This window comes from Rhea pennata, chromosome 11 (assembly GCF_028389875.1).
Source record: "Rhea pennata isolate bPtePen1 chromosome 11, bPtePen1.pri, whole genome shotgun sequence".
NCBI classification, from domain to species: domain Eukaryota; kingdom Metazoa; phylum Chordata; class Aves; order Rheiformes; family Rheidae; genus Rhea; species Rhea pennata.
The window spans coordinates 7,063,356-7,079,537 of NC_084673.1; the positions used below are offsets into that span (position 1 = coordinate 7,063,356).

The 16,182-nt window shown below is 52.1% G+C and overlaps 1 protein-coding gene across 7 annotated transcripts in view; it reads right to left on the reverse strand.

The window, feature by feature from the left end:
- ATP11C (ATPase phospholipid transporting 11C) overlaps nt 1–15,323 on the reverse strand; it is a 66,616-nt gene extending 51,293 nt beyond the window's left edge. For all 7 annotated transcript variants that reach the window (XR_009959619.1, XM_062585004.1, XM_062585007.1 and 4 more), the window contains exon 1: nt 15,251–15,323. Coding sequence is in view for 6 of the 7 variants with exons in the window: in XM_062585004.1 (XP_062440988.1) it covers nt 15,251–15,277 (27 nt within the window). In the remaining variant the exon portion in view is untranslated. The remainder of the gene's footprint in view (nt 1–15,250) is intronic.
- Nucleotides 15,324–16,182: the final 859 nt, after the last annotated feature.

Here is a 16,182-nt window from a genome sequence, read left to right on the forward strand (position 1 = left end):
CTCAACCATTGGGAAATAACATGCACAGAGATGACAAAACCTTCCACAGACACTGCAGACTTCACTGCAATCTGAGGACAGGCTCTCTTCCCCTTCCTAGGGACCAGGAGGCTTCGGCTCCACTGCCTGATGGCCCCAGTGATAAGTGCAGTAGAGGAAGTGAACCGTGCCAAAAAGCCTGGAAACGGAGCACTCAAGGCTTTGATCAGTCTGTTGCAAGCAGAGTCAGATACAGTCAGTGACCCTTATTTCTCCTAATGAGAATCCCTGGCCAAGTACCATGTTACATTAATGCAAACCAGAAAATCTACCCCCTCTCCCCTCAAATGAGGGCACTTAATCTCCTCCTGGGCTGCAGAAACCAGCTCATCAGCACACACTGGAAAAAGCAAGCAAGAAAAGGAGGTTGGAAAAGACTTCTGCCTCTCCAGCCCTTTGAAAGCAAAGATGGGGGATGGAGGCAGTGGAGCAGGGGACATTGTGTGAGCTCAAGAGGTCTCATTCCCCAGAGCAGGCACATTTATTTGCTGTAGCAGAGCAAAGAGGTGGTTTGGATAAGTCTGACTGCAGCCCTCAAGATCCTGATAGAAAAGAAATCCCTCTTTGGCAGAAGAGCCAGAACTTTCCCTGTTTACCAGCAGTGGGGACAAGGAAGATGCTTGAACAAGGTGAAGCACATGGGGCCAAAACTCCCACCAGGTTCATCTTTGTTTTCACTTCTTTGACCCCAGAGCAGCGTTGGGGATATTGCCCTGGAGGATTCTGCGCCGGCTGGGCACAGAGGGAAAGGACTTTTTCTGAACACACTACGTTCTTCGCTACTGCAAATAGGTGGTCACAGATCAGGACTTTGAGGACTATAGCAAAAGGAAGGGGAAACTGGAGGTTTTCTTCAAAGCTTGCACTGTCCAGGGGATGTACGGTGGAGAGGAGGAAGAATCTGCCAAGATTCTGAGGACATAAAGCTGGTAGTAGCAATGCCCAAGTTGCCGGTTATTTTAAATCACTCATTTTCCCTAAAAACTGTTCTATTATTAACAAAAAAAAAACACATATTAGGCGGTTTCAGAACCTCTTCCTGTCCATTTCTTGCATCTTAGCAATTTTCACCACTGACAGGAATTGCTCTGCGTCCCTCTCAATGCAGGGCAGTGGCAGGAGCAGCTCAGCACGGCACTTGCTGTTCACCAGAGTCAACTTACTGCCCTTGGTGCACGCCCGACGCTCAGAACGCCGTTAGGAGCAATGAGCTCTCGGAGCACTGCCTGATCAGAGACACTGGAGAGCTTCTCCATCCATACACCAGCCATTCAGGGAAAAAACTCACCCCACCCCAAGCTTTTCAGATCTTGAAGATACAGGGGCAAAGACCCTTTCCTGGGAAAGGGCAGCAGACTGAAGACTAGGAACCAATCAAGGACCAGGTGCTCCGCAGAGCCCAGGCATCAGAAACAGCATCAGTGATCTCCGCCTCTTTGCCAAGAAATCTGCAAGGTCAAACATCACCAGCCTTTAATTAAGCTTCCTCTTTTCCTAAACCTGGTATTTAAACTCCTAGGAAAAGTAGGGAGGTGAGAGCAGGACGTGGTTTTGTGTTCTGCATTTGGCATCCCAAGGGAAACAAAGCAACACCTCCTCAGCGATAAAGAGCCTACAGAGGGATTTTTGGTGTTTTTTTTTTTTTCTCCTTCTCTCTTGAAGGAGGCCTTTCCACAAGTCACATAACCCTGCATCTTCCCAACAAATATGCCACACTGTCCATAATTACAGTTTCCACTCAACAGCATTTTGCAGAAAGTCAGGATCATATGCAATGTAAAACATCAAACGCAGACCAAAGTCAGCAGATACTGATTGGGATAGCATTACTTAATTGCTGCTCTTCTATGGAAAGAAATGGTTCAAACAGAACCATTGCCCTTCGGAAGCTGTAAAAAAATCTCAACTCCTCTGCCCACTCTGTTGGCGGTCAGGGTTATGAAATCATCGTCCATATTGAAATGCAAGTGGTGCTTTTTCGGCAGCGCAGAATAAAGTTTGACCAGCGCGCTGTCGACGTATCGCATTCGGTATCCTGGGAACACTTGGGAGCCGAGAGCTGCAGCAGGATTTTGAACGAGAGCCCAAACGTTTCACAGAGGAACCACAGCGAGGTCAGCGCCTTGGGCGAAGCCTTCCTCCCCCCTCCTCTTCCCCACTCCAGCTGTGCGCACTGGGCTGCCTGCGTGGCTGCCCGGGACCGGCAGCTCGCTCCGAGCGCGGAGAGCCAGTCACTCTGGCAAAACTTAGTGCAAGAGGGGAAAAAAAAAGTCTGCAATTGCTTTTCTGCTAGCCACCACCGCTTTTCCTCTTCTGCCCTTCAGCAGCGTGCCAAGAGTCAGGGAGCAACCCCGTGCGGGTCCCCGACCGCCAGGCTGGCCACAGAGGGGCTCCCCGCGTGCACCCCACGATGCGGTTCCTGCCCCGAAACGCCCGCACAGTGGCCCCACGGCGGCCGCGAGACCACCGCTCTGCTGCTGCCTTTCTCCCCCTCGCTTCCCAAGGACGCGGCTGCGTTTCCCTCTCGGCACGCAAATGCTTAAGCGGAGAGGACTGGAAAGAGGATCCCCAGGAGCGCCGCGGCTCTGCCCGCGCCCCGCAGTCCCGGCGTCCCTCGCAGCACTGCCGGGAAGCTCCAGCTTCTCCATCACGGTGGTCCACACTACCTTTTCACCCTTTGGAAAGGTAAAAGCGGTGGTTTTCTAACCCTTCCCCTGCTGTACTGCAGAGAAACGGTTTCACAAAAAGAAGAGAAAAGGTGGAAGAGGTTGGGAAATCACCCCGCTCCTTGCTCCCAGGCACACTTGGCCCCACGGGCTCCTCTCGGGGTACTTTATTTTACAGTTCACGGAGGCAACCAAAAGATTTATCATTTTGGTCACAAATGCAGTTAGAGAAGGAGACGAAGATCAGTGCAATAAGGCCGGTCAGGAGAGAGAGCCCTCAACACGCGGCCCGCGACCAGCTAGCTGCAGGAAATCCTCCTGGCTCACGTTCCCGTCAGGCACGGAGCAAAGCCAGCAAGAAGCCCCTCGCTCCACCCGCGGCACCAGCGTCCGGCGGAGCAAAGGAGCCGAGGAAAAACCGCAGCGGGACAGCGGGATCCCGCGCCAGGAGGGAAGCGGGCGGACGGGAGCGCCGAGTGCGGCAGGGAGCAGCGGTGCCGGGCTCGGCGCCGCCGCGGAAGCGAGCCCGGCCGGGCGCTTTCCCCTCCGGAGCGCCGCGGCGGTCCCGTCGCTCCCGCGGGCTCAGGGCGCATCCCGACGAGCGGCGCCGGCCGCGGTGACTCAGCCCCGCGGCCGTTTCCACCCCACCCACCCAAGCCCATTCCTCCAGAAAGGGAGTAAATAAGGGCGTTTCGGCTCCGACAGGCGAGTTTCTCGATGGGAGATTTCCTCCCTCTCTGCTCCTCAGCTTTCCACATCCGAGCTCACCAGGACGCCCTCACCGGACGGAGAGCCCCACTCCCACCCATGCGGGCGCGCGGGAAGCGACTGGGCCCACAGCACTGACTTGGGCAATGCAGGGAGGACGCCGCTCCGGGCATCGCAGCGAAGCCCACGTTCCCAGGAAAGGTCTACGAGCCGCGAGGAAGGAGGAGCGAGAAACGCGCCGCAGCTCGGAAGGGGCACGCGGCACGGAGCCGCCCGCGGCGCGGGAGCACGCGCTCCGCTCGGCTCCACGGACCCGGCGGGAGCAGGCTGCAGCCCGGGGCCGCCCCCTCGTCCCGGCGAGCAGCAAGGGTTTTGCTTTGTTCTACCACTGCGGAGGAATTATTTATGCACAAGCAATAATAAAAGATTGCAGGGCTGCTCATAAAGTGGATTTGTTTTTCCTCCACTTCATTTCCCAGCAGCGGGGGTTTTTTCCTTAAGCCATGTGAGCTTCGGGCAATGGAGCACAATTGCACCATAGCCTAACGATATTTTCAGAAGCAACACAACTAAGCATCTTGGAGAGCAAAACCAAATAAATGTCTGCAGTCTTATAAAAGCTGAGTAAGATAGGAAAAGATATTTTGTCTTGTACAAGAAAAATACCACGCCACCATTTGGCAAATCACAATACTTCAAATAAATTGTATTTATAGTAAGCATTGCTTTTTGCTTTCCACTTTGCTGTAGTTTTGTAAGATCATCTTACTTACTAAGGGTATACAGCACTTTCAAGTAGGCCAGATCCACAGACTGCTTGCCAGTTCTTCCAAGGTACAGGGCTGGGAATTACCAGCCCTTCTGCATACAACACGGAGTAGGACTGAGGGCAGATGAGGGGCCCTTTCACTTACAAACCCTGCAAGAATTCAGCCTAAATCACTGAGGGAAATGCATGCAATGAAGTATTCCTCATTTAATGCAGCAAGAGACAGAGCAGGAATCTTGTTTGAGTTGTGAACAGAAATAATGAGTCTGATTTCATCCTGCCATACCCTCCTGCAACAGCCTCACAGGTGCTGATTTCAGCTGCAGAAGGAGGAAAAAGAAACAAAAAAGCCCTTTACAAACAGCCATATCAATGGTAAGCGCATTAACCTTTCGTTAAGGAGAACAGTACTAATGTCTTCGGGCTACACACTCTCAATTACAGCCGAATGTCAAACGCGAGCATGCTTTTAGACTAGAGTGGCTCAGGTAGAGCTCCATCTCCAGCAAGATCAATAACCTTTGGGGGAAAAAACGACTGTAGTCAGTCAGCACATTGCAACAGGTGTCCGAGAGAGACAGCTGAACTTGCTGCTGGTTGCATGTTTCAGAAATTGCATAATGAGCTAAAAAAGCTCTTTCAACAATATCTGTTCTGAAAAAGCACCCGTGCTTCCCCAGCAGGAAGCACCCACGCGAGAGCACGGCGTGACAGCACCGAGCGCGCAGCGCCGGCGAGCTCCCGCCAGACGCGTCTGCGCTCCCGGGCTCGTGCAAAAACGGGGACTATTGCACGCGCCGCAGGGTTACCGTGCCCCCAGCTTACCGCCCTTCCCCGCTCGCCGCGGGAGCTGCGGCGCGGACGAGGGCGACGCGGGGAGCGGCAGCGGCGCGCTCAGCCCAGCTGCGCGCGGGAAAGCGCCGACGGGACGCAGCTCGAAGTGGGATTCGGGCAGGGAGCAGCGCCCCTCAGGCCCCCGGGCGCGGGACCCCCCCCCGGCACCTCCTCAAGAAGAGGCCGAGGACCCGGCCCACGGCGCCCGCCAGGACGGAACGGCGCGCTGAGCGTTTCAAAGGCGAACGCGCCGCTGCGCGGGGCGCTCCTCGGCGCGAGCCGGCCGCCCCCGTTAAAGCAACCCGACTTCCAGCGCCGCCCGCAACCCGAATCCAGAGACCAGCGGCTTGCCTAAACGCATTACGGACCCAGGGACACGGCCCAGCTGACCCTCCCGGTGCTCGTCTTCTGCAGATCCGAGCAAGAGACAACAGCCCCATCAGGGAAAAAATAATACTCCCGATACTCATCTTCCTGCCCCTGGGCCTCCCAAGGCTGCCAACGCCTGCAGTGGTTTCCGAGGCTCTGCCGAGAGGTCCTCGGAGCACGGGGGCACTGCTTGTCCTTCCACTCACACCAAGCAGCCACGCGTAGCCCTGTGGCGGTTGGACGAGGGCTGGAGGAAGAAGTCCTCTGAGCTGCTTTGGTCCATTTTTACGTAGTCAACGCTCTGAAGTCCGCTTTAACGCGACCTGCAGCTGAATTAACACCAGCGGACCCACACCCACCACCCAGGGATTTCTCACGCACACACCAGGTCGCCTTCACCCCAGCACTCCCACTGCTCCGGGGTGAGAGAGAAGGGGAAAAACAAACAAACAAACAAAAAAAACAGCTCTGACAATTTTAAGTCCTACGCAAACCGTTGAAACGGCACCTTCCCAGAGCTGGGACAGGAGCTGGGAACAGGCAGCACGCGGACCACTGCGGAGCAGCCAAAAAGCCCTGGCAATTAACCACTGGGAAAGCATCAGTTTCCAGCCAGCACAGGGTGATTATAATTCACGTAAGAGATCTACGTGCAAGTCTTGGGGGTCAAGTTTGCTGCAAAAAAAAGCAAAACAATAGCCACCACAAATCAAATGTTTTCTAATTCAGCCAAATAGTAGTAAATTCGCTGGTAGGCAGATAACTCCAAATAACTCAAACCGCACAGAAGCGGTTACAAAGGCAGCAGCGGCGCTTCACTGTATTCGTAGTCCTCCTGCAGCAAGTGGTGCAAAGGCTCACAGGGAGCAACACTACAGTAGTGAGCATGTTATTGCCAGAAGCAGCCTGTAATCATCAGCAACACAAACAGCAGTGTCCTTATTGCTGATTTCTAATCAGTCATGTTCTCACTAGCAGTGTCCCTAAAGGCAAGATGCAGCCTGAGCAGAACAGGCTTCAAGATCTTCTCATTCATAAAATGCACATATGCTCAACACAAGTGCACGAACCTTCCCCATATCAGTTATTAATCACCAGCTGGAGTAAAATAGCTGCCTCCCAGCACCTTCTAGGTGCATGGTGATCAGCCCTCTCAAAGCCAATGGTTTTAGGTTCCTCAAAAGTTAGAGCCTTGCAAATCTGAGTAAACAAGGGAAAACAAACTACAAGCACTGAATCTCATTATCCCTTGGCAATTAAAATAAACAAAACAAAAATCACTATCCGCTTGCAAAAGATAAGGGAACTAGAGGGAGGGACAGAGGTTACAAGAGATGAGGAGCACTGCTCTCAGCTCTTGTGTAATAGTATTAATCATTTCCAGAGCTCAAAGCCCAAATCTCTGGATCTAAGTACACTGGCTAGAAAGAGAACAAGCTGGTAAAGGCCACAAGAAAAAAAAAGGGAAAAAAAAAGTGTTTTTCAGTAAGCCACAGCACTAGCAAAATCCGCTAGGCAAAAACCAGCCCATCACTCCCAACACTAGCTCTCAGTAAGCACATAGATATGGCTGAGATTATACACGATGAAAAGTAGATTTCAACCTGAAGATATGTGCAAGCTATTTTATAAGATCATCTCAGGACAACATACAGCAAGAGTTGCAGTCTGCTCCCTACCTTAATGCCCACTTCCCAGGAGCAGAATTAGGTAGGAGAACCTTGTCAAAAACCTCCCCATGGAAGGCCACTAAAGCAAAACCAACTACTAAGAACAGTGCAGGACACAAACTCAACAGCTCATTTAGTCCTCAGCACCCACTTCCCAAACAACGATAAACTCCCATGAAAAAATCCCCTGCAAGAACATTTCCCAGGAAAATTAGATGGCTTAATAGTGTACTCAATCACCTCCTTTAAAGTTTACTGGAAGATGAGAAAATTCAGTGTCCTAAACAACCAGGCTAAAGAGCTTACTGGCTTCCTTAACTCCATAACCCTTTAGCCACCAAGATGTTGAAAATTCCCCAGGAATTTCCAGGCTCTCTTCTCCCCCAAGGCTTGTTTGCTCTGGTCTCGGCTGCCTGTGCAAGAAGGAAAGAATCAGACCACTGAAATTCCCAGCCTCTCCCCCCCAACTTGGCCATCCCTGTGTTTTCTAAGCAAGGATAACAGTGGATTAAAGTTCCTCAACTCCACGTGGAGTCTTACAAGGCTTAGAGGAATTAAAGGCCAAAGGCAGTTTTTTCCTGAATTACGCACATCTCTAGATAAGAGATTTGAATAGGGATAACATGGAGAGAAGCTCCCTACGTGGTGAGCTATCTTGCATTGCTAAAAAGTGTGGTCACTGGGGTAACAACTCACTTCAGTGTGAAAGTTTCTCCTGGCTGAAACTCTGGTAATGCTCTCAGCTAGTCAGCTTGGCTTTTTCTAAAGCTAGCATTTTTAAAGTCTCTCTAATGGAGGTTATAAATGGCTACACATAGAAGGTAGAAGTTTCAATCAGAAAGGAAGTACATAAGCTAAGGACAGCAGGAGGAAATTAAAGACAAGTTTGAAAAGCCAACTATTAATAGACAGGCTGATGGCTTCTAAAGTTTTTATTGTTAAGCACAGATTAACATGCTTGCAGCTGTGATCCAGCCACAAGCCCAGCTCAAAGCCTTGTCCCTACAGCCTGGCGAGTTGTTACTCTGCGCAGGAACACCAACTGCAAACAAAAATGGTTTGAAGTTAAAATACAGCCCCTAGACACATCTAACTCACAACTGGAAAGTTTCAGCACACAACCAGTAGCACCAGTTATTATTAATGTTCGATCAGTCCTTTCCCATCTCTTCACAGCGATTTCTAACCTCTCCAAAATTCAACTGTACTAGCAAGCGTTTCCACACAGCTGAGCGTCCAAGGCTGTTTTTTGGTTTGATTTTTATTTATTTTTAGCCAAATGGTAGAGCTATTTCTGGGAAGAAGGCTACAGTTAGACTCCTTTGAGATTTTAAGGAGAAACAATTACGAGAACTTAAGGAACTCCTGCTCTCCAGTCTTCAGGGAGAGGGTTCTTCCTCCAGACTAAAGTCCCTTACCAAGGCCTTTTGCTGCCCACCCAAACCAGCTACGCTACAGCCAGTGGCCTCAACAGCCTCCCTGCAACAGCCACTCCTCTCAGGACAGGCTCTGCCAGGATAGCTCGCAGTGAGACCCTTTCCTGGGACTTCTGCAAGCCCATCATCAGCATGCCTAGCATCAGAGCAGGGGGGACAGTGTCCCAAGAAAAACAGGACCAAGAAGAGGTGTCAGGAGAGGAGCGGCATCACGATTTGACCATTACATCTGCTATCAGAAAAGCTGCCAAACCCTGAAAACTGGAGGAGAAAGGGAAAGAAGAAAAAAAGTGAGAGAAAAAAAAAATCAAGGCCTTGAAATTCAAAATAACCATCACCCATTTGCTTGTTTGAAGTGGGTTTGCACTTGGCAGAGCAGTAGGAAGATGTGCAGGAAAAGCAGTGGGCGACCGCAGTCAGAAAGGAAGGGCTGTTGATTGAGAGCTGCCAAAAGCGGCTCTGGGACCTCTGAACCATCTCCTACGTAAGCTGGCCTCTGAGGCAGTCCCGTCGTGCTTGTTCCTCATTTCTTGGTTTCCAGTTAGATTCTGCAAGTCGTCATCTCCAAAGTGACACACTGTCTGCACCGTGGTGAGCATCAGGGGAACTTGCCCCGAACACATGAAATGCCATACAGCATTAAGTATGCTTTAAGAAAATTCTAACAAAACCTTTATTCATGAAAGCTTAAGGTCATTTTGAGAAATTCTGCACTTTAAAGGGTGAGACAATCCATGGCTGTTTCAGCTTGACAGGCCCAGGCCTGATCTCCGCTTTCAGCTTTGTCACATTAATGAAGGCAAAGTGCTTCCTGTACATGATTGCCAACTTCTACAAGACATCTAGCAGGCAGCTTCACTCAAGGTGCTAGCATAGTTCATTTAAAATTATATATATATTCCTCCTGTTTATGCTCTTATTACCTACTAGGACAGAAATCACTCTCACACTGCAATGCTTAGCTTACAACATTTATAAAACTGCAGATGTGGTCTATGTCCCAAAATAGTTTTATTACACATTTGCTGCAAAGACTAAGGATGAGAGACTAAATTGGCACCTTCTCCACCACAGACATCTCCCGCAACACCTACTGCAGGACCATTCACACATGTTTGCATCCCACAGAGCAGCTCACAGTTTACGCTTCCAGTGTGCCTGGCTGCTGCAAGTATGTGCAGCACTTGGATATCGGCATGCAGCACCAAGGGATGGCACCCATGCACAGCATCAGGCACGCAGAGCCACCACACTGCCTGCTGCTCAGCCAGGACATGCTGCCAGCTGCACCACAAGACCCACCACCTGACATCTGAAGACATCTCTGCATAGGCTTATGCTCCTGTTGAGCATCAGGCAGGATGAGGAGTCGGCAATCACGACGTCCTTTCAGTCATATGTCCCTTACCAGGGACTCAGAGCCCTGCCGTGTCCTAGCTACCTCAACCAGGATCTACTTGTCTCACCAACCACCAGCACACACCTCTTATGTCAACATATGCTTTCTCCAAGGCCTTTTTTCATTGGTGTGCCTCCCCAGGGGTCAGAAAGGCCAGGTACACCACAGCCAAGGTGACCCAGCACTGTGCCCCGACCCCCACCGACTGCTGGCTGAGGAAAGGCGCAGAGGACCACATCAAACTCCGAACATCTGTCTTCTGCAACCTGATCTTGTGGCAGTTTGCATGTCATTTTTTAACTAAACAAATGGAGCCTCAGCTGGAAGAGCTCCCCACTAAAGCAGCATTAAGCGTGCAAACTGAAACAGCTGCATCAGCCCATAGCAGAGGAAGCTCCCTGTTTATAGGGCTGCACAAAACCAGCTCAGTTCTTCAGCCACCTTCCTTCTCCTATGGAGGAGGAAGGCAGTCAAGCCTGAGGCACTGCCCTGCAACACCTAACTGACAGGTTCCTCTTCCCGACCTGGGAAGAGCAAACAAATTCAGAGCTGAGCGCAGGGCAGAGGAGGGTGGAGCAAGGCAAGGCAGCCCATCCAGCCACAGCACCCATTACCAGCACAGTGTTACACCCCTTCCCAGCGCCCACCGCTCCCCAGACCAGCAAGCCAAAAGATCTCACTAGCTTCTAATCAGCACACAAAGCTGAGGCTTGCTTCCAATTTGGTTTCCTGACACAAGGAGTTAAGAAAAAATTTAAAATAGAGACAAGAGAGAAACCCAAGGAGAATGCAGTCAAGAAGACAATACCGTTATCAACCCAGAGAAAGATAAAGCTACTGAGTCATGACACAGACTTGGCCAAGGGAGAAGAGATGCAATCCAGTGTAAGTGGTATCGCCCTTTCCCTCCTGCTTGAAGTAACTGCTCTTGAGACCACGCTCACGACTACTCCAGTAATCTTCGTTAAAGGGCCTGCTAAAAACAGAACAATTCACAAAGGTGCAGACTGCAGGAAGGATCAGGCCCAAGGGTAGTTATCTATGACCAACGCAACTAAAATTCTACTGTCAGACACTGCGCAAGTGCCTGAAACTAAGAATTTTGCTCTTAGAGCACTAAGAGCACCATAAGCACTAAGGTAGAACACCATTTCATTACTTTCTTACCAAAACGTCAATTTTGGACTTTAAGAAACAGAAAGGTACCAGAGCAAAGTGCTGATACAGATGCCGAGGAAGGAGACCCGCATGCAACGAAGGGCGATGGGCAAGGAGGCAGCACCCTTGGTGGGGGCAGCAAGGCTGGCACTTGGAGTGCAGCACGGCAACCAGCTGCAGTGGCAGAGCTGAGCACACCGCCCTCCAGCCTACTTTGAGCTGTGCCAGGCCTCACGGTAGGGGCACATAACACCCAGGCTTCCCTGCCTGGGCTCCCTTCAGAGGCAGGACACCAGCTCCCCTGTGCTTCACCCATCAGGGCTCCAGGAAATGTCCTGCTGCAGCACAGGAGCAGCCAAGAAAGCTTTTGTGGGGAAGCAGAACTTTCTAAGGCGCTTTGCTCCAACCTTCCTTGCACCCCAATGTGGTTGACCAGCTCCAGGGGGGCTTTTTCAGACTGGATAAGAGACAGCTTTAAATAAAAACAAATAGAGAAAAATGCAGGAACAGTTGGGACACTGGTAATTTTTCTTTCTAGCTTTATTACAGCAGTCCAAATCGGAATTAACTGTTATACCAGCAGACCTATGCTATTGCTGCCGACAGCAGCAATGCAGTCTCCCTCCGGACCCATCAAAACCACTGCAGCAGCGTGTGTAGAGCCACGGCTCGCCTGAAGTGCTTCTGCGCAATCCACAGAAAGTAACGGAGGGAAAAAAGCACAGTATCTTTTATCCACAGCACAGGCACCAGAACTTCTGACCGCCCTTTAGATATCTGCCAACAGTGTTGGAAAAGAGCTGCTGTGGCACATAACACGAGCATGCTTTGATAATCAGAAGCACACACTGATGTCAGATTCATCCAAGGAGCCCATCTGACTACAAAAGGAAAACACCAGGAGAGGAACCCAGAGCCTCTCCTGGTATCAGCATGCTCAACCAGCTCACTTCTGCAGCCTCCCCATAAAAGCAATACAAGCAGTATGAGACTAAGGACTCCAATGCCAGAATCCATTTCCAGAAGAGTATTAAAGTTATATTTCAAGTTGACAGTGTCTCCTTAAAGTGGATTAATTGCAGCAATTCAATGCCACCTCCTCTTAGTGATTCCAGCCCAATTCATTTCAGCAGAACCGATTTCACTGGTGTAAACTTAAGCTCAGAATCTCATTTGTGTCTGCAAAAAGCACAAGTTCATATCCTGGAGGAGTGAAGCAGATCCAAATACAGCACTCTTCCTCTCTCCCTAATGCTCTTTTTACCATCTCCATTTTATACCCTGTCTAGGATAAGAAAGTTTATAGAAGGAAAAACAGAACTAAGGACAGTAATATTCACGTTGATAGGGCAAGAAGCACTCATCATACGTAAGCTATGAAATACATCTGAAAACAGGATTTTTAATATCCATTGGCATTTATGAGCCTCTAGCAGAGGCCAAGCAGTGGGGAAGTGATACCATTTGTCAGAGTGGCCTTATGGGATCTTACTGTCAGACAATCCTCATCCCTTAATAACTGCAGTGGGTTTTCTGCAGGGCAACTGCTGAAAGACCAGCATCTCTTGAAGCCTCGTGCTTGCTGTACACTCAAGACAAGACTGAGGGCAAGATAGCATCTATGAAGATGTCCCTTGGAAGATCTGCATGCGCTGTCCTCTTCTCCCCAGAAGAGGGACTTTCCTTCAAATCTAGCAAGTTCCCAGAAGGCCCCAGGACACTGAGGCCATGCAGGCAAAAACCTGAATGCCACATCAGCTCTAGCCACCTGCAGCCCACATCCAAGCCCCAAGCTCCTTCCCTCACCTGTTAGAGCCTTTGATTTACCAGATCCCAACTGGGACAGCTGAGAAATCCCAAACAAAGCAAGGCACCTCCGTACTGCCTTCCTGTGCCTGCAGGCGGAACTCCAACACTGCCCATCGTGCTGCTGGGCACAGCACTGAGAGGACCATAAGAACCATCAGGTCTGCTCTGGATTTTCCTTTGTGTTTTAAACTACCTTTAAGCTCTCCAACCAGGCCTGATGCACAGTCCTCATAACACCCCATGAGGGCTCCTGATCTATCTCCATCCTCAGATGCCTCCAGACCTGCTCCTGCTTTGGCCAACTCACCTGGCAGCCCTCAGCACCTACATCCTCCCACTGTTCCTCACAGACCCAGACTGGCCCTGTCCCCTGGGCTCATTTCCCTGATCCCATGACATAGTGGAGCTGTGGACGGCACAGAACTGTAGTGGCTGGAGCATGAGGCCTGCTATCTGCCCAAGCCCAGGATAGCTGTGCTCCTCAGGAGGACCTGGAGCACATGCATCAGCCTGATAACAGATGGAGCTTGTTTCTGGTGAAACCTCACTCCTGGAGCCAACAGATGGAAAAATTGGCTAACAAGCCTCATTAACACTGCCATTACCCTGGTATGTTTCAGAGTCCAAATCAGGTGCACCTCCCACTAGAAAGACCATGGACACAAGCAGAGCTTTTCTTCACTGCTCAGAAGAGCACAAAACCTAAGACCAGCAGAACAGACCTCTTCCTCCCATTCAGCAGGGAGGAAGAAATCAGCCCTTTCCTTTGTCACCATGAGAGAGGCATCAGCTCCAGCCACAGGGTAGATGAGGTTCAGAGACATTCAGTGTCTCCTGCCTGGATTCAGGATGTGCTGGCAGAAGGCCCCACAGACACCTGCAAACCCTTCTGCAGCAACTAACGTGCTACTAAAAAACAAGATAATCTTAGAAGGGCCTTACCAAGAGTTTTATACATCATATTCATGAAACATTTACTCAATGGAGACATCAAACCTTCAGAAGCATATCTCCCCTCAATTCCTGAGGGATGCTGCACAAGCTGGATTGTGAAGCACACAAGAGTCAGAGCAGCACCTGTTAGCTAGCCAGTACAGGAGCTGGGTGATGGAGACAGACAGCAGCATCACCCCACACTGCCAGGGCAGATTTCACCTGCCCCCTCGGAGACCAACAAGCAGCACAAGTGTTACACTTTAGGTACAACATGGTGATGGGGCCTGGGTAGGAACAGCCACCTCCAGCCAGCTCCAAGAAGCAGCTGCACCAAGGGATCATGCAGCTGGCCTGTGAACTTTATAGGGCTATCTTCTTGTGCAAGACTGCTACCTAAAAACAGCTTTTAGTTGAACTCCACGGCTGCAAATGTGACACTTCAAATGCCTCCTGACATGCATCAGAAAAAGCCTTCTACAAGGGAGGGGTAAGAGACATGTAACATGAGGCAGAGCTAAATTCAAAGTCAATAACTTAAGGCATTTAAATTAGATCTGATAAATTTGTCCCTGAAGCTGTAAAACAACTTAGAGCCAACTGTTTTCTACACAGCTAACCTAAAGTCTCAAACAGAAGTGCAACCTTAAAAAAAAAAAGACAGGAAAATTAACCATTCTCATTCCCAGAACCACTGCAGTGGTATCCCCAGACTTAAGAACATCAGTCTCTTGTGCTGAAAGTCTTGGAGTCCAGCACAAACAGCACTCACAAAAGAATCAGTAACATAAAAAGCCATTTTTCAGCAGTTCTGTGCTTCCAGCCAGCTGAGGACAGAATACATTAGCCCAGCAAGCACCTTTGTGCTGAGAGGTGTAACACACCCCAGGAAACGGTCCCTGGGCCTTCAAGCGTGTGTAGCGCACTAACAACATATGCCTCCCAGCTAACCCCAGTCATCTGCTGCACAATGCGATGGCTAAATAAACAGGAGACTACCGAAAACGAAGCACGCTAGAACACTACCGCACTAGCTCAGGAACAGGAAAAAATGAGTAATTACAGAAGTTCAGTCCAACCGATGAGGTCACAGCGAATCTCCCAGTAGCTTATGTGGCACCGCGGAGGCTCCAACCGCGCCGCGCGGGGCCACGGGGCGCCCGGACGCGGCGCCGAGCGGAGCGCCCGGGCCGCGGGGACGGCGGCTGCCCCGACGCCGGGGAGCCCGCCCGGGCCGGGCCTGCGGCGCGGGCTGCGGAGGCTCCGGCGCCGGCGCGGTCGGACGGAGGGGTTTCGGCGGGGAGGGCAGCGCTGCCCGGGCGGAGCCGCCGCCGCGGGAGCCGGCCGCCCGTGCCCGGGGCGCAGCGGGAGGCGCGTCCTCCGGGGGACGGGGCCGGACGGGGCGGCGGGGAGAAGGGGGAAGGAAATTAAAGAAAAGTTTTCCGCGGCCTCGCACTCACCAGGCGGCTCAGGCTGCGGCGGAGCATCGCGGCGGCGCCGGCCCCGCCGCCCTCAGCGCCGCATCGCCCCGCGCCGCCCGGCGCGGCCCCCAGGCTGCCCGCGGGCCGCGCCGCCGCGCACCATGCCCGCCGCCGCCGCGGGGCTCCCGGCCCGGCCCTCGGCGCGCTCCGCTTCCCTTGGCGCGGCGCGGCTCGGCTCGGCGCGGCCGCGCTGCGCAGCGCTGGCGGGCACGGCTCCCGCGCCCCCGCGCCGCGCTTTTGTCTCGCTGCCGCCGGGAGGCGGGTCCCACCGCGCTCGGAGCAGCCTGGGAGCTGTAGTGCCGCGGGGCCGGGCCGGGCCGGGCCGGGCCGGGCCGGGCCGGGCCGAGCGTCTCCCCGCTCCAGCGGACGCGAGGCACGAGCATATGTATTGCCACGTCAACAAAAACCACCCGCTTCGAGGCTGAAATGCAGCCTAGCGAAATCATCGCGGTTTCTATTCCGCTTCCGACGCTGCCGCTGCCTGGCTGTAAAGCAGCCTGGGAAGAGCCGCGGCCACCGGGCAAGGGCAGAGCCGGCGCCCCCGGGCGGGTCGGCGTCCCGGCGGGCCCGGGCTGGTGGGCGCCGGCGGGGGCTGCCCCGCTCGGAAGCAGGCTTTTTCCCAGGCGACAGAGCAAAACTCTCCCTGTTGCAGTGTGGCTGGGTCCGCAGAGCAGCTGTCTGAACTTTCATAGACCTGAAAAATGCACGGAGATGTTTCACTTGGCATTTTTAAAGCAAGAATAGCGCTGTGTTGGTTTTGCACAGGCTAGGACCGCTTACATTTACTCTACTTAAGCAAGAGCTGCCCACAAGTTTTAGGAAGTGCGATAAAAGGGCTCCTCCGGCCCTGGCACTCCATCCAGCCCGTCTGGAACGTGAGAGCCTCCACGGTGTGGCACCGAGTAACGCTC